Source organism: Paralichthys olivaceus, chromosome 11, assembly GCF_024713975.1.
Source record: "Paralichthys olivaceus isolate ysfri-2021 chromosome 11, ASM2471397v2, whole genome shotgun sequence".
Taxonomy (NCBI): Eukaryota; Metazoa; Chordata; class Actinopteri; order Pleuronectiformes; family Paralichthyidae; genus Paralichthys; species Paralichthys olivaceus.
The window spans coordinates 25,343,591-25,365,119 of NC_091103.1; the positions used below are offsets into that span (position 1 = coordinate 25,343,591).

The 21,529-nt window shown below is 39.6% G+C and overlaps 1 protein-coding gene across 5 annotated transcripts in view; it reads left to right on the top strand.

Annotated features, from left to right (window-relative positions):
* The window catches only part of nlrx1 (NLR family member X1), a 35,826-nt gene extending 22,800 nt beyond the window's left edge, over nucleotides 1-13,026 (top strand). For 3 of the 5 annotated variants that reach the window (XM_069534063.1, XM_069534064.1, XM_069534065.1), the window contains exons 9-13: nucleotides 1,394-1,489; nucleotides 5,476-5,562; nucleotides 7,163-7,414; nucleotides 8,501-8,708; nucleotides 12,151-13,026. In XM_069534063.1, coding sequence (XP_069390164.1) covers nucleotides 1,394-1,489; nucleotides 5,476-5,562; nucleotides 7,163-7,414; nucleotides 8,501-8,708; nucleotides 12,151-12,291 — 784 coding nt within the window. In that variant the 3' untranslated portion in view covers nucleotides 12,292-13,026. The remainder of the gene's footprint in view (nucleotides 1-1,393; nucleotides 1,490-5,475; nucleotides 5,563-7,162; nucleotides 7,415-8,500; nucleotides 8,709-12,150) is intronic. The other 2 variants (XM_069534067.1, XM_069534066.1) reach the window with 1 other exon arrangement.
* The last annotated feature ends 8,503 nt before the right edge of the window (nucleotides 13,027-21,529 follow it).

Below are 21,529 nucleotides of genomic sequence, written 5' to 3' on the forward strand. Positions count from 1 at the left end.
ATTTAGGCAGGAATTTAATCTACCAGCCCAAGACTTTTACAAGTTCTAACTAAGACATTACCTTTAGAAATATACAGATTGAGAGAATATTTGTAACACTCATCAGGAACATCTGACCTCAGTCAGATTGAATTAATTATGCGGGAAACACTGCAAACAAAATGAGGAAAAAACATCCACTCCTTAATTTAATGGGTTCTTTATTGCCCCATGTCCCACAACAAAAATTGATGGAAATTGGTTCAATAGTTTTTGCTTAATCATGCTAACTGACAAACAGACAAACACTGATGATCAAACACTTATTCTTGCACTAGACCTGATGAAGGTGCAGGCTCTTCTGCGACCCTGGATGGAATGGAACCACCTGTGCTCAGATTGGTTTTAAAGTTTTAAAATGAATGCATTTGAGGTATATGTACCGATATTTTATGGCAGGTACTAAATTACCACCCCACCTGTAACGCGAGTGTTGCACACAGTTTGGGAACTTTTATATACCACATTTTGCTTTGTATCTGTACATCGATCACAAAAGCACTTCTTTGTATTCAGCATCTGTCTGTAAATTATTTTTTACCAATATATATTTTTCTATTAATGACGAAGCATGGATTTTTATACATATATGTTTGCATTTGGGCTGAGGTAGGGTAAGAAAAGTAGGCAGTATTAGGTAGGCATGCTGTCAGAATTTCAAAATATAATGTAGGTTTTCCAACAAACATATCAGTTTCCACCAGAGCATATGGCTGACGCGTGTCCAAAACAAAACAAAGCAAAAAGTGTGTCCTCCACGATGGTTGATTTTACAGGTTTATTCGCCAAAGTACAAAAAATAAAAAGCATAAAATCTTCACGAGCAATGTAACTAATGATAAATGTCCAGGCACACTCCAAAACAACGTCTTCCACGATTTTCAACACAAATATCAACACGGTCAGAAAAACCCTGTGCTCCTGTCATTCTCCTGTGATCCACACACTTGTTCCTAAACACTATGTGTTGAACAGCTACTTTCTTAAAGGTACAGGTGCTTATTTTTATCTGCTTCACTGAAACTAATAATGACATTAAACAATGAATTACGAGTGTTTATGTGCAAATAATAACTAAATAATAATAATCATGACTTCAATTAACTTATTTTTGAATGCAATCAAATTATTAAACCGCCATGAAATCCAAATAAATTCTCCATAATGAACTGAAATTTATCATGAATTATTCATCAATCATACAGCACCTACATATAACATTGACATGAGATTGTATGATGTAGTTGTAACTTGTTTATTGCAAGTTTTGAGTTGGTTAGTGTCTATGTATGTGAAAAGCAAGGAATGGGTATGTAAAGTCTTACAGCAGACCTGTCATGCTGTCCTCTTGTAGTTATCACCTTGAAGAGCTGGACCTGTCCTCCTGTCTACTGACTCAAGACATGCTTCAGATGCTGTGGCCTGCCTTCAGACACACACACAATCTCAAGTGAGACAAAAACTGCTTTACTTTACTCCTAGAATGATGAAGGAGCATGTCATATGCTGAACATTGCACATGTATTGCCTCTGATCAAATATGAAGTTCAATGTTTTAAATATCCCATCACATTTTATACTAAAAGGTTGGTTCTTAAGTTGTGCATGCAAGAAATTTAAGAGCTTTCCACTTTCGCCAATTTTCTTATATTTTGAGTTTTAACAGGTTGTCCAGACCTGTTTTAGGAGTCATGTGAAATTAGTTTGCTGGCATTTACTTTTTTACTGATGGATTGAATGTTTCATTACTTAAAGATCCAGTGTGCAAGATTTAGGTGAAAGGGAATTTTGGCAGAAATTGAATATAAAATAATCCTAGTGATGTTTTCACTCGTGGTTTTCATCTAAATTGTTGTTTTCTTAATCATAGAATGGGCCCTTTATATTTAAAAACATTATATTTATATGGAGGGGGGTCCTCTCTGTGGAGGCGGCCATGTTTTTTACTGTCGTCCAAACTTGACAAACTAAAAACATTTTGAGTTTTCATGACAACTGAAGTTCATCACAGGTTCTCTTTCATGTTTGGAAGGGGAGGGTGAGATGAGGAGTATTCAGCTGCAACATGCAACTTCACCTCTAGATGTCACTAAATTCTACACACTGAATTTTTAAAGCAATTATAAATACACGTATAAAGCATTACTCATAAATATGTTGCCATTACTCTGTTTAACTGTACGATTCAAATTATCATTTTAAATTTATTAGCACACCTGCTAAATGTTGCCATAGCCAAGGGAGCAAAAAACTCCTTTGTGTTGGAAAGTAGTGCAATCAAAATGCGTCTTGCACAAGGCATGCACAGAGATGGCTGCCTGGACTTGTCAATTGTTAATGGCTGCCATGTAAGCTATTTTCAGATAATTTCCATAAAATGCAGGGGATTGATGTAATGCCTAAACCCTCTGCCTCATAATAATACATTGCATTTACCGTAAATTACCAAATAACAGCCGGGTTTCAATTAACCGCAGGGTCCCCTTTAAACGCGGGGTGCAGGTGTATATTTTGATAAATAACTGCTGGTTCCAAATAAATGCCGGGTCTAATTAATTTTTTTAAAAATCAAAGAAGAAGACGTGACCACCGACACTGCATGTTTTTCTTCTTCGCCTTTTTCACATATTGTGCTTGCTTTCTGATGATCGCCATGGCTCCGGTGCAGCAAAAAAATAAAAACTACGAGGAACTTTCTGTCGTAAAATATGCAGGGGAAAACTCTGGAGAAGCAGCCGCTAGATGTTTCTCTGTCGACCCCAAGAGAGTGAGAGATTGGCGAAAAAATAAAAATGAGCTTCAGCGTCTGTCCGAGGAGGACAGCAAAAGGGCCAGGGTGCCTGGTGGAGGTAGGAAGAAGGCTAGCGAGGAGCTTTAGATAAACATGCGGGAATGGGTTATCAGCAAACGGGCACGCCATGAGAGAGTGTCCCGCAAAATGATCAGGGCGATGGCTAAACAAATGTACGCCACCTTGAGTGACAGCAGAGATGAAATAAACGCCTGGTCTGTTAAGTGATTGAAACAAATAAACGGCCCGGCTATTATTTGGTGATTTACGGTATATTTTTAAAGTTCTCAAAGACTAAGTTAGTAAGGTATAATAAGAAAATAAAAACAGATTAAAAACATGGGGTGGGGGGGTTAAGCTGGGGAAGGAAAGTATGAAGAGGTTGGTTTTCAGGGCCTTTTTGGAATGATTGCAGTGTGGGTGCATTTTTGATGTGGCGTGGTAATGAGTTCCACAGAGAGGGTGTGGCGACTGAAATCGCCCTGTCACCCCAGGTTCAGTGCTTGGTTCTCGGGTCCAGAAGGAGGTAGCATCAGCAGATCCGAGGCATCAGATGGGGGTGTGCTGGTGGAGGAGGTCGGAGAGGTAGGGGGAGCAAGGTTGTTGAGGGTGTTGTAGGTGGTGGATAGAATTTTGAACATGAGACCTCTGGTCAACAAGCAGACAAGACAAGCATTCGCACAATGGGTTTCATGCTGTATACTGCCTCTTAAATCCTTAAGAATCCTTAAGCTTTTTTCATCTTTGATTTAATTTTTATGAAGGAAGCGAAGCCTTATTTAGTGTTATTTGGGTTGTAATAATGTGCTACCCTTGTCCATGCTTGCTCTAATATGCACAAGTGGCATTCATCATGTTTTTACGTTGTCTAAGGTTAGTAATAGTCTATATATTTTTGATGTTAGTTTATATAGATTCGTAAATTGAATTATGTAATTTATTATTTTTGAATGTTCAAGCGGGTTATACGTTTATACATTTATTTTTGTTTCAATTATAGATTTCAGATATACGTATTCCAAAAATTGGTGTCTGCCAAGTCCTGTGTAAGGTCTTGTTATGGAAAAGATGGTGATGTGTAATGCCTTTTTGGGCCCAATGTGTGATAGTAAAGAGGAGTGGTGCAGAGTTTAAAGTCTGGGTTGTGCCAAATAGAAGTGTATTTACATGGTTTTGGGGTGGAGTTAAATATCTTGATGACTTTCCACCAGGCTGTCAGAGTTGTTAAGATGGAAGTATTTTTAAAGCCGAACAGTTGTGCCTTGATTGATCAATTTAGTGAGGTATTGTAGTTGGGTGGCTGTGGCTGAGGGGTAGAGTGGTCATCCTCCAACCAGATTTTGGATTTTTCCAATAGGAATGTGAAATGAGAGGGTTAATAGATTTGAACCATTTATCTGTCGGTGCGATGGGCAGCATTGAGAAAAGGAGATTAATGTGTGGGAGTATTTTCATTTTGACAATTGTAATTTGTTTATTTAAATGAGTTTAACCATCATTAGGCTCTTTATATATTCAATTTCTGCCAATAGATCTTTTTCACCTAAATCTTACACACTGAGCCTTAAGGGATGGTTTACCAAAAATTCACTCATTATCCAACCAAAATGAGAAGGGGTGTTGCTTTAATTGCTTCACCAGCTTGTGCTGCCCTTACAGCCGTCACGTAGCAACAGATATATGGACAAAAAAGTTATTTGATTGATTATAATCGCTGAATTTTTTTAATTTTTTAACATGTGTTCTGTTTTACTGTTCAGTTGAATACTAATTAATAATTAATTCTGATGTTTTCGCCTTACTTGCTGCTGCTTCTTACCTCTTTGAAAAAGTGTTTGTTACAGAAGCACAATGAATCATGATGTGTTGGGCCAGGAAGGATCATCCAGTTGGAGCCTCTGTTGCTCAGGGGAGGAAGGATGCATTTGTGGGATGTGTTTCAAAGAGCCTTCAAATTTGCACAGTCTAGTCACGCTGCTCTGACGGAATCTGTCTTCAAATGGCATCCAAAGGATACAGTCCAAAAATTAAGACACAGCTAGAGAGACCAGGAACAATTGTGTAACCATCATATTTAAGCTCTGTCAGACTGGTTATTATAATGAAAATGATCAGAATGATTCTGCCCCTCATAAAAAAAGTGCTGCCCATAGATGCACAGTATGTTAGAGAAGTAGAAAAGCTAAAGAGAGAAATTGCAAAGGATGGAGTTGAAGAACTTACATCGGAAATAGTATTTACCATTGGAATAGGGAGTATGCTCCTTAGCCGAGGGAGAATTGGACAAAAGAAATTAATGTGGCCGAGATGACTCTGATTTACTCTCCAACACAGTAGGTTGCCATCCACCACCAGACTGAACAATGAAAAAGGAGAAGCTATCAAATTTCAAGGGTAATAAGAGATACAGTACCGAATGGGGAAGAGGAAGTAGGATATTGAAACACACAGTGGATGGTGGTAATGCACCTTGACTTAGTTTGCCACCTGCCAATAAACTAAATGAAAAAGAAGGAAGATGCGGTATATGTATTAACCCGCCAGTGGGCCGAGCAGAGAAGAAGATGAAGACACAGTAGATGGCGGCAATGCACATTGAAAAGAAAATGCTTTGTGTTGTGACTGCTTGTCCCTGTTGTCCTCAGTCTGCAGTTTAACAGCCTGGGTCCTGAATCCTGCATCCTTCTGAGAGATCTGCTACAAGATCCAAAGAGCTCTATTAGATCCCTACAGTAAGAGTACACTTTAATTCATGTCTTTATCTTTTTTGGAATATGGGGTCTAATGATCAAAATAATTTATTTGAATATGTTGTATGTAAAAGCAACAATTAAAAAGTGTACAGCTTACTGTATGTGGAGTCTCTTTTTTTCTTGTTTGATGGTGGCTCAGCTTCTCAACACCCTTGAGGACTATCTTCATGTTCAGGGCGTTCTGAACTCTGTACTTCTGTACTCTGCACAGTGCCATTCAACCTTGACAAACATTACAAATAGAAAAGGAGCCCATTACAACAGTTTTTACATCAATTATTATTTAGCATCATAACAAAAGATACATGAAGTGATATTAGGTACTTTTTATTCATCTTTAATTCAGCTCAAACCCTATATTACAGTCAAAAGCTTTTCAAAGTGTGAGCTGTTTTTAAGAAAATGTCAAAAACATTATTTGGTGTAGTAGTCTCAGTGCTGTAAAACATCTTCAGGTACTGCATGTCAAATACAAATACACATAATATATTGTACCTTTGCTTCTCAGCCATGTGCCATGATACCATCTTTGCAGATATGGTAGCCTGTATGATGAGATGGTTTGTGGAGGGTCTGCATGGCATCCCATATTGTAGAAACATGTCTTTAGCCGCTATGTAATGTGATACTGAATAGCCTGTAAAAATGTCCAAACACAACCCTACTAACATGGCTAACCAGTCTTGTGTATGTATGTAAACAGCCAGCCTAGTTTAAGCAGCGTCCTTTGCTCCAGTCTGGTTAGCCTATAGCTTCTTCCCGTTCTAATGATGTACAGCATGGTCACACTGTCAAAACTTTATTTTGTATGTTACCTCATCAGCTAGCTGGCAATGAGGCAGATGCTAGCAGAGTAAACAGAGGCCTACTTGAAGTACGACCGACTTTAACATTTCAGATTATCAATCAAAGACACTCATACATTCACCTCCACACTTTACCACTGCTCAATATTTTGAGATTGATCACCATATTTCTACACAGTTTTTGGGTAAAGTTGCTCTACAGCTGTTTGAAGTGAGAAAACAACACAGCAATGTTCGCAAGCGAGCTACAACCAACAACTCTGCTCTCTGTACTAGCCACCTTGTATGTATCAAACCAAACAAATTCAAAGCTAATAAATCATATAGCATATTTTTTAGAGGCCTTTATTTATCTTAAATTATATCCTTTACACTTTTCTGGGATTTAATTTCCGTAAGCTAAGATCACTGTCCTTACTGTCCATTTTTCAACACTCAACATCTTCAAGGTTTCTCATTATTGACATTTTCTGAAACTTTTAAAAACCTCTTAGAACCACAACAGTCAAATATGCCAGACATGTCTGTGTCCATAGACTGCTAGACATTAGCAAAGTTTATGAAGCGGCCATGGTCAGGTTGCCCTAGGTTCAGCATGCTGTATGTACTTTACAGTATTGCAGAATACTGAGTGTCCTATTCCTACTATTTTCTGAGTATTTGTTTGAATTCTACCAGTCTGTTTGTGTTATCAGGCCCTAGCTTGACGTCATCACTGGCATGCACACTGTGTTCTGACTAGGAATGTCTCATTATTACAATGTTTTTTTCAGACTGTGTGACAATCCTCTGCTGGAGTCTGGAGCCTGCATTCTGCTGAAGGCCCTACCAGTGAACCAGTCCCTGATACACCTTTCCTTGATGCATACTGGGCTGGGGGACCAGGGGGCCCTAGAGCTGGCTGAGAGGCTCCAGGAGCATAAGGGGCTCCAGGAGCTAAATGTAGCCTATAACAACATTGGAGACAGTGCTGCTCTGGCTCTGGTTGATGCCTGCAGGGAACACCCCAGCATTCACACTTTACAGTGAGCAGCTCTTTACTCAATCCACAGTTGTATATATTCATTTCATTTCACTCAAACAAACTCATGGTCTCTTGCTCTTAACGTCAATGTCACCACATTCTGAAGGTTGTTCAATGAGAGGAAGCAAGTTCACATTATGAACCTAATAAGTTCAATGAAATGCCCTTGTGTGAATGCCCCTTCATACACATAATACATAATATTGTTGTCTTTGTCTATCTGATAAGGCAGTGCCCCAGACAGAGGACAATTTTGGGACATTACAAGTATTCAAAGAAAAAGAAATCAAATTTTCAGTGCATTAACAATATAGAAATGAATTGTCCCAACATTACTGAAGGCAGTTCTCAATGTCTAGAGGTGTAGTCTTGATATTTAGTACAAAAACTAAAATATGTAGTCCAAGAACTATGTACTGCTAGCTCATATTTGGTCATTTCCCAGCCGGGTAGACTGTAGAATGATTTGTCAATATACAACATCACTGAATATGTTTACATCCTTTCATTCTGCCAGGTTTTCTGGATGGAGTGTGCATGTTCTCCCCTTATGCATGTTTTTTTTTTTCTGGGTACAAAAGCTTCCTCCCACATCCATGCATGGATGGATGGATGGATAAATGTTATGACATTGCAGTTAAATGTAGATCTGAGTGTATAACTGCCTTTCCTGCAGGAATGTCTGCAGAAGTAAATCTAATAAGCAGGTGAAAATGAACATAAATTCCTCATATTTTCTCCTTTGTACTTTGTTATCCTATATTTGGATACATTTTGTATAAACATTAGATTAATTCATGTATTTTGTAAATGTTAATGTAGTTTGTGTGTATATGCAGCTAACATTAAACTTTGCTATAATATATACAGTATATTAGACAAATATTAAACATAGTTTTTTCTAAACATAGTTAGGAGCAGGGCTTCTATGAGCCTGGACGTCACCCATAGAATTTTAACAGTTATCAGTTAGCAATGGCAATCCAACACATGGATAATTAATAATAATACTGTTTAAAAGACAGACTGCAATGTTCACGATGCATATTAGCCATCACACATGTGATGCTTGTCTTTGTCTTTGTAGTGTGTATCTGAACTCCCTCAGTGATGTGGGGAAGCAGTCCTTGTATGTCAGAGGTGTTCCAAGTCACAGCGGCAGTAGCCGGAGAGTCAAGGTCCTGGCTTCAGTCACTGAAGGCTCGGATATTTCCGAGGACTGGCACCCCATCCTCAGCGTCATACGAAAGAACACCTCATCCTGGGACCGCCAACGTGTCAAGCAGCAGCTCCAGGTACTCATTCATAGTAACAAACAGAACCCATCAAACCCCTTAATAGGGCTGTAACAATTGTCAACCCTAGACCAAAATCGCGGTCCAAATGACCACAGTTCCGTCTTCTGGAATCGTGATACTTCTTCCTACAAAACCCCACACACTGCCAAAGCAGCAAGTGCAGCCTGTTTAGCTCTCGTTACGTTACTAATGTAATAAAATGTATTTTTCTTTTCACAAACAACACTATAACACATGAAACTGTGAATGGCACAAAAGTTATTAATTATTGTATTTAAAGTTGGCAAATATTGCACATCACACCTGTAGCGACCAGTGTTGGATCACGTCACCACCCAAATATCAGAGAATGTATTCATGTTCTCCACAGTCACAACTACAATCATTCAATAATCCAATCACAACTCCAGACTGCAGCCCTGTGTAATCTGAACCAACACACAGAATTGAGTAATAGCTTCAGAGCAATTAGTGTAGGGGTTGGAGAGGAGAGACTGAGAGGATTGTGTTTTACCTTTGTAAAAGGTAGTCTTGATGACCACTAAAAGCACTTTACAGTTAAAAAAAAATTGATATTCACTCGTTCACGCACACATTCATACAGCGCATCTATGGGCAATTTGGGGTTCAGTATCTTGCCCAAGGACACTTCGGTATGCAGTTGGGGAAGACTGGGATCGAAGCACAGACCTGCTGGTTAGAAGGAATACCTGCAAATCTGGAACTTTAACTTAATTGTATAACTTATACTGTATAACATATAACTCACCTTTTTTAAGTAGACTTTTGGGGATTTTTATTGCCTTTAATTGATAGGCGGAGAGCAAACTGTGAAAGGGAGTCAGAGAGAGAGTGGGGGAGGACAGTGCACAAATAGCCATGGGTCTGAACTGTACCATGGCCTCTGTGGGTTGAGGCACTGCCTCGTTGGGGCAGCAGCTCTACCAGCTGAGCTATATGCCGCCCCCATATAGCTCACCTTTGATATCAGATATTCAGTAGTGTTTGTTTTTGTGACCAGGGGTTCGAATCTGTATTAATTAATTTTTTTAAATTTTTATAGATACAAAGAATCTCTGTACAGTCACTTCTCCCCCACTTGTAATAACTCATACTGCACCTGGCACTCTTTTTCTGTTGAAAAACTAAGAATTTATTAGTGAAAAATTTACTTCTAAGTGAACTATATTCTGTATTTGTCACGGTTATGGTTTTATTTGGTCATGGTTATGGTGTTTTCTGTCACTGGTATTGTATTCTGTCACGTTATGGTGTATTTTGTCACGGTTATGTATTTTGTCACGGTTATGTATTTTTCTACGTTCCTCTAATGTTCCCTCCTGTGTTCCTCTCATGTTCCCTTCTGCCTTCCTCTGTGCTCCACCCTGTGATTCTCCTGTGTTGTTCTCTGTGTTCCCCTTCTTGTCCCTCGCTATGTTTCACCCTGTGCCTCTCCCGTGTTCATCCCTGTCTTGGCTATTGTATTTTGTTCTCGTTGTTAAGTTTGTTCAGTGTTTCCTGTTTTATTTTGTAGTCCTTGCTCCCTGTGTGTTTTCACCCTTTGACTTCCTGCCCTCATCAGGTTCACCTGTTTGTTTTGTGCCACCTGTCCCCAGTTACTCATTAGTTCAAGTGTGTATTTAAGTCTTTGTGTTCCCCCCATGTGATGGTTGGTTCGGCAATTCTTGTCATGTCCTGTTCGTGGTCTATTCTAGTCATGTTCATGTGTCACCTCTCGTCACGTTTCCCCGTAAGTAGATTCCTGTCCTTACTTGTTCCACTCCTATTTGTTGAGTGCGACTTTTGTTTCTTGAAGATTTCTTTTGTTACTTTTACCATTTAAATAAAAGACACTTTTTGTTAAACAATATTTAGTTCTCGTTTTGGTCCTTCCCTTCCCTTTTTTCCTACCACGTTCATTCCCTCCCCACACCTCCAGCCCTGACAGTATTCTGTGTTTTTGCACTGTACAGTGTTATGTTTTTAACTTGTTCCTTAATATATTTTCTTTTTAGTTATAATCTCTTTTTCTTTATGTATAACTATGCCTGATTACTTGGACTGTCTTTTTGTGTCCAGTTGAGCCTCTTGTACTTTTGTCCTATTTGTGTCTGTGTGATAGAATTGTGTAGGACCGTCTGTGAATCTAAATGACCTCCTTTAATATTGAAATCAAGATGTACTTCGTGTCCCCATGCAAAATAATGTTTTGGACACTGCAGTTAGGCAAAACCAGTTCAGAGTAACACAACAGAAAAAACACATGTCAGAAAAAGTGTTGCCCAACCACAGACAAAATCATAATTAAGAACAGTGTTAACTGTAAAGCATGCAGAATAAGACACTTCTCAAACATCCTCTAACCAGAAGGTCGGTGGATTTATTCCCAGTCTTCCCCATCTGCATGCTGAAGTGTCCTTGGGCCAGATACTGAGCCCTGAATGGCCCCCTAGAAAAAGTGTTGCCAATAGATGCACTGTATGAATGTGTTTGTGAATAGGTGAATATAAAACGGGGAAACTCCTTCCCCCGTTTTCTTTGCTCACCCCAACCGGTCGAGGCAGATGATCGCCCACATTGAGCCTGGTTCTGCTAGAGTTTTCTCCCTGTTAGTGAGGGAGTTTTTCCTCTCCACAGTCGCCAAAGTGCTTGCTCATTGTGGGAACTGTTGGGTTTCTCTATATTTAATACGATTTTAAGGTCCTGTAAAGTGTCTTGAGATAATGTATATTATGATTTGGTGCTATACAAATAAAATTGAATTAAAGTGCTTTGAGTGGTCATCAAGACTGAAGCACTATATAAATGTGGTTGTGCACTCATCGTTCAGCTAAAATCTAAAATGGAGAACATGGTAAAAACAGCTATGAAGGTGATGGGCAAAAAGGAATATCCTTCCTTCAGACCACATATTAAGGTTCAGTGGTCAGACTAGCACAAAGGATTGTTATCGACCTGTCACACATTATGTTCTCTGAATTTGACTGGTTACCTTCAGGCAGAAGTTACTGAGCCTGATAGTGTAAGAACAACAGCCTTGAGCTGTCATTCATCCAAACGTCCATCACACTACTCAATAATGAAACATGTCAATGCTATGTATCTCAATAACCTTTGCACTTTGTCTGGCACATTTTAGACTCTGGTTTTTAGGTTTCAATGCCATTTTTAATTTTCACATTTTATACGTTCTATCCTTTTACTGTTTTAGGTATTTTTAAGGGCAGGTGTAATATTCTACTCACTTTTATTCTGCATTATTATTCTGGGTCTTACACAATATGTCGATGTGTACTGTTTTTTTGTTGTTGTACAATGTTCTGTTCTGCAACTGCTGTAGCACTTTGGCCCAAGAAAAATTTCCTCATTGGGACAATAAAATATATAAGATTTGATTGATTGATTGATGTGAGGTAGTACCCTGTCTCTCTTTGTGCAGGTCTTCCTCAGGGATCTGGAGTGGGGGCGTCAGCAGCAGCAGAACTTCTGGAAGAGGTTGCACTTCCGTAGGGTGGAGATGGGGGTCCGAAAAACTCTGCAGATGCTAGAGAAGGACACTCAACCTCAACCCAAAAAATAATTTAAAGAAAGAGCAATACAAATCCTCAGCAGCATTTTACATTTAGGCCTATGTACAAACTGACTGCAAGCCTTGACATTCATATTCAAACAAGCACATTTTATTTGTATGGCTATACATATATTACATATATTATCACAAATCACAATGTGTTTCATAGGGCTTTAACAAGATGTGACATCCTCTGCCCTTAACCCTCAACAAGAGTAAGGGAAAACTACCAAAAAAGGAGGACATTTTTTCCCAGGAAGACAAACACAGACATAACCCACTCTATACTGCCTATGATTGACTTACTCTGATATACTTATCCTTACTAACCAATCACCACTCATACCAATCTTACCTGAACCAAAAAACCAACAAGTACTGTGATTAAGTTTACTTTATATATTATCTCTGCTCATGTTAACTATTTCTGCCTTTTTAACTGCCAAGATGACCCTTGATGACCTGCCTTACAGCAGATCCACCAGGGATCTGTCTCTGAAAGGTCCCTGACATCAGAACACCAGATCTGGAACTCACTGAGCTTGTCTCCTCCACAAAGACCTTGAAGAGAACCTCAGTCTGTTTCTTATATCCTGGGATTTCACCTTTCACTCTCTTCGAATGCTAGGATCACTAAGGCTGCATAAAAGAACACACCAGCGAATACCTATGCAGAATGCTTGCTTTCGCATACTGTATGATTGTCTGACCTTCCTTGCAATGAATAAATTACACTTAAAAGACTATTATTCTCAGATCTTTTTATTTCAGAAGCCTTTCCATCCAAGGGGCTATTGTGAGTAATGGTAGAGTAGGCATACAGTTTGTCAAGCAGTCTTGTTAAAATGAATAGTCCATGATCAACTGTCACCACAATCAGAATCCACTATCAGCTGCCACCTGGATCTTGATCCACCACCGCTTTCCACGATCAGATGCCAACAGGATCTGCATTCCGACATCATGATCAATGCAGTGTGCATTGGACTTCTGGGGGTTTCATAATACTAAACTGCTTGGATTTAGGCTGAGTATATTCTTTAAATAAGCTTCTCTGTGAGAATACTACTGTATCTACTGTCTTAGGTTAACTAGATTGCTTGTTTGTACTGTTTTGTCTTACCTTGAATTGTATGAGCTAGGATTTTGTTTTCACTCAAGTGTCTGAGAGTTGAAGAGAACCAGCTAGAGTTAAATTGCTTTTATTTTATCTCAGTTCTGTCAAGGGCTAAGTTCTATTTTAATTTCTACCAGTGAGGTAAATGGACTTTGTCATTAATCCATTTTTGGTGAATTATGAGATTTTGTTAAACTCACTTTTTCACTGAATAAGGTGAGAAGTGCCTTGTGGCTGTTGAGCTCTGCTGAGTTTCTATTGCTGGGCCATCAGCCATTACCAGGTGTGTTCAGCACAGCTGTAGTCAACCATCATTGACTCTGGTGTTTAAACACCAGGATTTGTTTGAAGCGTTAGCTTCAGCGTCAGTGAAGACTCGTCAGATGAAGACTCGGAGGATAGAGACAAAGGAGTCTTTCGTTGAACTCTTCAAGGGAGGCTGAGTATAAAAGTGCTCTGTTACCTGTATCATTTCAATATGTGTATACTTTCTGTATATCTCCCCGTAGATACTATAGGCATGGCACCCGCTCACAACATTACCGCAACCTTTCCTCTCTTATCTATCCCACTCATTCCACACACACCCAACACCTTGTCACAGGGGGGCTCTGGAACTGCCAGTCAGCTAGACAGACTTACTCCTGAACCTTTGTTTACCAACGTTAGCCTTGACATCTTTGGACCATGGTCTATTATGAAACGTCACACAAGAGGAGGAAGTGCGTAGAGCAAACGCTGGGCTGTGCTCTTTACATGCATGTTAACTAGAGCTGTGCATATTGAACTGATCGAAACCATGTCAACTGACAGTTTTATCAATGCTCTGAGGAGGTTTTTCTCTATTCGTGGTCCAGCAAAACTTCAGCCGTCAGACAGAGGGACAAACTTTGTGGGGGATTGTAAGGAGTTGGATATGAACACAGATGACACAACGGTCAGGAAGTATCTCCAGGAGAAGGGATGCTTTTGGGTGTTCAATCCTCCTCATGCTTCCCACATGGGTGGATCCTGGGAGAGGCTCATCGGAGTCGCAAGATGCTTCTAGATGTAATGCTGCTTCAGACAGGACCAAAACGTCTCACACATGAAGTCCCTCATGTCCATATCCACTGACTCTGACACTGATAATCCTGCAATACTCATCTCAGCAATGCTCCTTAGTCAAAAAATTAGTGCTGTTGTAGCCCCTTCTGGAAACTTTGGCATGGCTCAGTTGTACAGAAAGCAGGTTCACATTTCGGAAGAGATGGAGTGGGAGTACTTGTCTACTCTACAGAGCCGCAGGAAGTGGACAAATGCCAAGCCGAATATCAAAGAAGGAAATGTTGTCCTACTGAAAGACAACCAGGCCCACAGAAATGAATGGCCAATGGGACTGGTCGTTAAGGCTTTGTCAAGCAGTGACAAGAACGTCCGCAAGGTGGATGTGTGGATTGTGAAGGATGGGACAGCCAAGGTGTTTCTAAGGCCAGTCTCAAAGATTGTAGTCCTTCTTTCAGAGACTTTCAGAGACTAGTTAAAAAGTGTGTTAAGAAGTAAAAAAAAAAGTAAGTGCTCTGTTCTCTGTTAGTGCATGAAAACGGCATCAGTGTGAGTACTCTGTACTCTTTTTAGTCTTCAGAAATAGCATCAGAGTGATTGCTCTCACTGCTCTATCCCCGTGCGCATCTTCCCTGTTCCTTCAGCTCTGTTTCTTCAGCTAGCTCCATATTTCTCTAGTTAAGCTCAGACAAGATATACAGTTACAAATTCATAGTGTTGCTGAGATATTTTTCTGATATGCTTCTGCCGTGGAAAATATTGGTAAGTAGTATGTGTAAGCAATGTCATGTTAGAAACTTCTTGATTGAGCCTTTTGATAGCTGAAAGCTCTGGCTCCTACTCTACTTTTAGAAACTTCATGGAAGACAAGTAAGCCTGAATTCTGAGATGATTTCCTCCTGATAGGTTCCCCTTAACACATCTCAGGCACTTTCCTCTCCAAAGTTAAACTATGATTTCAATCCCTCGGCGTACCTCTGTCAGATGAAAAAACAATAGGCCCAGACACGTGTCTGGAAATTTTCAGCATCACACTGGACCCCATGGAAATGAAAGCACCCCTCGCGATCAAAAGAGCGTCAGCTGCTCTCCCTCTTAGGTCAGCTTAACTCATTATGCTCATCATCCTTCAAGGGCGCTTCTTCAAGTCTCGTCTATTGGACATGGCATCTTCCATCCCAAATTTACATGATCATTTATTGCGGGTGCTGATCCGACCTGTTTCTTGTCCCGATGGCTCGATGCTGTAATGGTATCACTTTCTTCTAAAAAGATTGTGCATTCCTCTGATACTCTGCAGTTATTCACAGATGCCACCCCATCTGTGGGTTTTGACAAGACAATAAAGTTGTTTTTATTATGACAGCGTGTCACATGCCCAGGCATTACAATACTCTGATAATGATAGAAACACCGTCCTTTTGAATCAAAAATCTCTACAACCCTTATCTCTGTAAGTCATGCGTATAACTGGTGGTGGATTTGAAATAAAGTATAAAAGTGGTGCTAGCAATGTAAGTAACCTCTCATTTAAACATGCACTTTCTTCTGAACTTCACACCTGACTCCCCTCACTTATTGTATACATGGTCTTTGTGATGTTGCATGGTCTTTGGACCCTTATACAGGCTTTGCAACGTATGTGTTGCACAAGGTATTTTACTTTCAGTCCTAAAGACCTTAATTTTTTGTTTGTCAAGATGACTTAATTTCTGTTGCGGTCACTGTACCAATTTTATAGTTTCTGTTGGCATTTTATATTATTTGATCTTGGACCTTAATTTCTCTTCAGTCGAATGATCTTTTATTTGAGTTCAGTCCTCGCTGACCTTTTCCTTTTTTCTGAATTCTTGCCCCCCATCCAACACTCATTTTATTATACTTTCCATCCTTAGAACCTAAATTTCTGTTTGTCAAGCTGAATTAATTTCTGTTGCGGTTGCTGTACCAATTTATAATTATATTTTTATAATTAGATAATAATAATAACACAAAGTTGACATAACTGCACTATGCGTCTTCCAATCGGCACCAATGACCTATGATCAAAGTCCCAGTCTGAACAGCTCCATGTGTCAATATTAACTCAGGGTCATAGCGCCACTGACTTATCAACATTAAAATGAAGTTGTTGTAACTCCACATTCTTACAGAGCAAGTAAGTTATGTGTTGTGAACTCTTTACCATTATCTGACCTCATGTGTTTAATTTTCCCATAAAGTGTGACGTCAGCAATTAACTTTTCTGTAGCTTTGACATTATCAGTTTTTGCTTTAAGGGAATACAAAAACATTAGTTCAGAGTAATCATCAGTAAATGCAATTGCATATTTGTTGTCTATCTCAATCTGTCACAACTCGTCCTTCTTCCTTGAGGCAACTCAACAAAATGTCCTTTCGGTTGAAAAAGTCACATGAAAGTTCTGAAACTTGTTAATGTCTGTAATTTTGTGTGACGTTGCTTCTGTGCCAAACATCAGCCCCTTCAGTTTCAATCTATGGTCCTGGCATTCACTAATATTTAATGCAACCATGTGGTCTTCAGGATCAGTTCCTAGCTTCACATTGTCTTTTCTTTGTTGCCAGCAGTTTGCGTCTTTGTGTAAAGAGTTTTTTCACAAACTACACCACTGTCTTCACTCGCTGGCAGGCCTACAGTCCTGTGCTATATGGCCTTTTTGGCTCACCCGGAGGGCAATTTTTTACTCTCTTCATTTAGCCACTTGCATTTGCCTTCATCGCATTATCATCACTCAAGTCGGCATTAAACTTCTTTATGCTATTGTAGCTCTTCAAATTTGTTTTGAACTCTGCAAAAGTTATCTTTTCATAGCCTTGCATTATGTGGATGGCAAATGGCATAAATGACTTCGGCAAACCTTTTAATATCATGGCAATGAACAACCCATCACTAAGAGTCTCTCTGGCCTTTCTTAGTGATGTGATAGCAGTTTCTGCTAGAACGATCATTAATGATCTGATTACTGACCATCAGTTTGATATACTGTGTCTAACTGAAACCTGGGTTGCGGTAACTCACGGGAGACTGACGAACACAGTGTAGTCTCAATCACATCATCTCTCGTAGTACACAGCACTTATTTTCTTCTTCACATCTGTAACATTCCCAACAGGTAACTCTTCTAATCATTGCCCCCTAGTGGACATGTATATATTGCTCTCAGTTTCCACAGTTATTACAGGGTGCAAAAAGATAATTATGTAGGTTTAAATGAGGTGACACCTCCCACCCATATTTAATCTCATATTATTCTAAGCACAGGCAGAAGCAGGGGGGTTACAGCCATCATATACTGTATCGTCCACCTGCCCCTTACTCAGAATTTGTATCAGAATTCTCTGAACAGTCATTATATGATTTCAACATTCATGTAGATTTTGCCAATGACAGTCTTAGTTCAACATTTAATTCATTAATAGACTCAGTTGGTTTTAAAATATTTAAAAATTACTTTTCCTTTACATTTACATGAGGTACAAAGGTGTGGTGCACCTCCAGCACTTGCAGGAAGATGGACCGAAACCTGGTTTTCATCATTACAAAAGCGTGCACTATCATTGCGCGTGTCCTGGAATTATAATTATTGAAGCGCTGGGCTCCAGCTCCTTGAACTGGCCTCTTGTAGGGAGTGATACAAGGAAGTGCATCCAGGTCTTCTGGGGTCTTTGTAGATGACATTGTGTTGAATGGTCACCACCTCCTCAGTGACTCAGTGGACAATGTGGTGACCAGTGGAGTGAGGCATCCCAAACACTCTTGAAACCACCCTGTATCATGCCCCACTCACCTGCCACGAAAAGAACACCAAGGTCTCAATTGTGGCACCCCATCCATTCCACCGATCTTGGTTAAGAAGGTCCAGCAGAACGGGGCCTCCCTGCTCAGTCCAAAATTCGGTCCTGTATCCTGCTGGTTAAAGAACTTGTCCAGCACAGGCATGCTGAGGTTAACCTTGTAGTGCTGGTTTAGAAAGTGAAGGGGAAGAAAAACTGTAGAGATCTTATCAGAATTGATGTCTTATTAATGACAACAACAGACGACAGATGACAAAGTAAGATAAGGGTTGTTTTCAGTGGTGGAAAACAAATTCACACCCTTTGCCTAAGTAAAACTTACACTACACTGTAAAAACCTCCACTGCAAGTTAAAGTTCTGCATCAAATTCAATTAATTAAAGTATTATCAGAAAAATGTACCTAATATGAAAAGTAAAAGTACTTATTTTGTATTAAAATGGTTCCTGTCATTGTTTAATCATATATGTTTTTTTATAATTAATATTACTTCTGTGTTCATGTAAATTATCTGTATTTACATAGCACTTTTCTAGTCTCAGCCACAACCGGCCCGATGAATGTGAATGTTACAATTTGCTACTGTAGATGTTTTAAGTTGAGCTAATTTTAAGTACAGTATATTCTGTTGGGTAGTTTAACCTTCATCAATTCATTGTATTCTATAAGATCATCATCAAATTGTTACATTTATTAAGATGTGGTTTTCAGTAAACACGGTGTCGGTCTTTATAATTTTCATCTGAAAAGTAACAAGTCGTTTCAGCTGCAGAGTAGGAACATTTGTATCTGAGATGTATGGAGGAGAAGTATAAAGTTGATTGAAATGGAAAATACTAATGTAGAAGTAACTTGAATATTTAATATATTTAGTATAGTACATGAGTGAATGTATTTAAATACATTCCACCATTTATTATTTTAAACATGAAGTTGTTTAAATAATTTTAACCCCACAATAAATAACAGTATTTTACTAGTTAAAGTTATAGCATTATTCTAGGCTAAATGTACAGGGTTTGCTGATTAAACAGTTTATTTTACCTGCACATGGTTCTCTCTCAGCCTAAGGTATACAACATGCCGATGCTGTCTGTGTAGTCTCTCTAGCTCCTCCTACACCATAAAATGAAGAAAAGTATAACCTCTGGCTCCATTGTTTCAGCTTTTTAATCAACCTACAAACTTTCTTTTTGGCAGGTCTGTTGCTAGGCGATGGCTGCCAGGGAAAGACAAGCTGGTCACCCAATAAAAAAGACCAGACCATCTGAATTTAGTTTGGAGGACCCGGTCTACACAGCTGATGGAGGATGCAGCTGCCGTTGTCTGAGTGGACTGGGTCCTTTGAAGGATACGGCCCCTGAATTGATACACAGCAACATACAGTGAAGCGGAAATGAGAGAGGAGAGCTCAGTAATGGTGGTATACAGTATGTCGAACTGGTTTAAGAACAGTGGCAACAAAAAGTGTTAATACAGGGTTTCCAATTACTGCCAATGATACATTATTTATGCTGCTGCTTCAGGATCAGAGCAAAAGAAGCAGTTGGTTTGTACTGTGTCTGAGTCTCCTGTCTCCACGCTCCTGCTGACCTGCGCTCACTTTACTGTTTAACAGTTAACACCAACACTTATCACAAGTTACAGAATCAGGACCAGAGCAGTACTGAAGTTTACTTTGTGCTCGTTCAAGAGTTCATGGGACACGTACACAAGCACAATCCTAGACGAAATGCTGGAATACTAACCTAATACAAATCAAACCTGCTCATGTAAATCATAACCCTCCCATCCTGATTACCTGGTAAGCTGGTAAAATATATCCTGTATTATATGTTATTTACTCTTTATTCAAGAGCAGCACACAGCCAGAGAGTCAATTTTATTTATTGTTTTGGTTGTAAAGGTTTGGTAAATGGTTTGTATATACAGTGAAGGAAATAATTATTGGATCCCTTGTCGATTTTGTAAGTTTGCCCACTGACAAAGAAATAAACGGTCTATAACTGTAATGGTAGGTTTATTGTAACAGTGAGAGACAGAATATATATTAAAACAATCCAGAAAATCACATCATATAAAAGTTATAAGTTGATTTGCATTTGATTGTGTGAAATAAGTATTTGATCCCATTTAAAAACATGACTTAGTACTTAGTACTACGAAGCTTCAGCTCCCTCCACAGATTTTCTGTGGCATTAAGGTCCAGAGGCTGGCTAGGCCTATCCATGACCTTAATGTGCTTCTTTTTGAGCCACTCCTTTGTTGCCTTGGCCGTATGTTTTGGGTCATTGTCATTGTGCTGGAAGACCCATTAATGACCCATTTTCAGTGTGGCTGAGGGAAGGAGGTTGTTGCCCAAGATTTCATGGTACATGGCCGTGTCAATCCTACCCTCGATGCAGTGAAGTAGTCCTGTCCCCTTAGCAGAGAAACATCCCGAGAGCACAATGTTTCCACGTACATGCTTGACGGTGGCGATGGTGTTCTTGGGGTTATAGTCAGCATTTCTCTTCCTCCAAACACAGCGAGTTGAGTTTATGCCAAAGAGCTCAATTTTGGTCTCATCTGACCACATCACCTTCTCCCAAGCCGTCTCTGAATCATTCATGTGTTCATTGGCACATTTCAGATGCCTTGCAGGCACAGCAGGATTTTAATCCATTACGGCGTAGTGTGTTACCAATGGTTTTCTTGGTGACTGTGGTCCCAGCTGTCCTGAGATCATTAACAAGTTCTTCCCGTGTAGTTCTGGGATGATCCCTCACCTTTCTCATGATCATCGTTACCCCACAAGGGGAGATCTTGCGTGGAGCCCCAGACCAAGGGCGATTGATGGCCATTTTGTGTTTCTTCCATTTCTGAATAAAAACACCAACAGTGGTCACCTTCTCACCAAGCTGCTTGCCGATGGTCTTGTAGCCCATTCCAGCCTTGTGCAGGGCTACAATCTTGTCTCTGACATCCTTAGGCAGCTCTTTTGTCTTGCCCATGGTAGAGAGGTTGGAATCTGATTGATTTATTCTGTGGACAGATGTCTTTTATACAGATAACAAGTTGAGAGTCGGAGTGAGAGGACTAATGAAACCGGTCTCTGGGAGCCAGAATTCATGCTTGTTGGTAGGGGATCAAATACTTATTTTACTCAATCAAATGCAAATCAATTTATAACTTTCATATAATGTGATGTTTTTTTGAAATTCATTCACTGCCTCTCTACCATTACAATTATAGACCGTTCATTTCTTTGTCAGTGGGCAAACTTGCAAA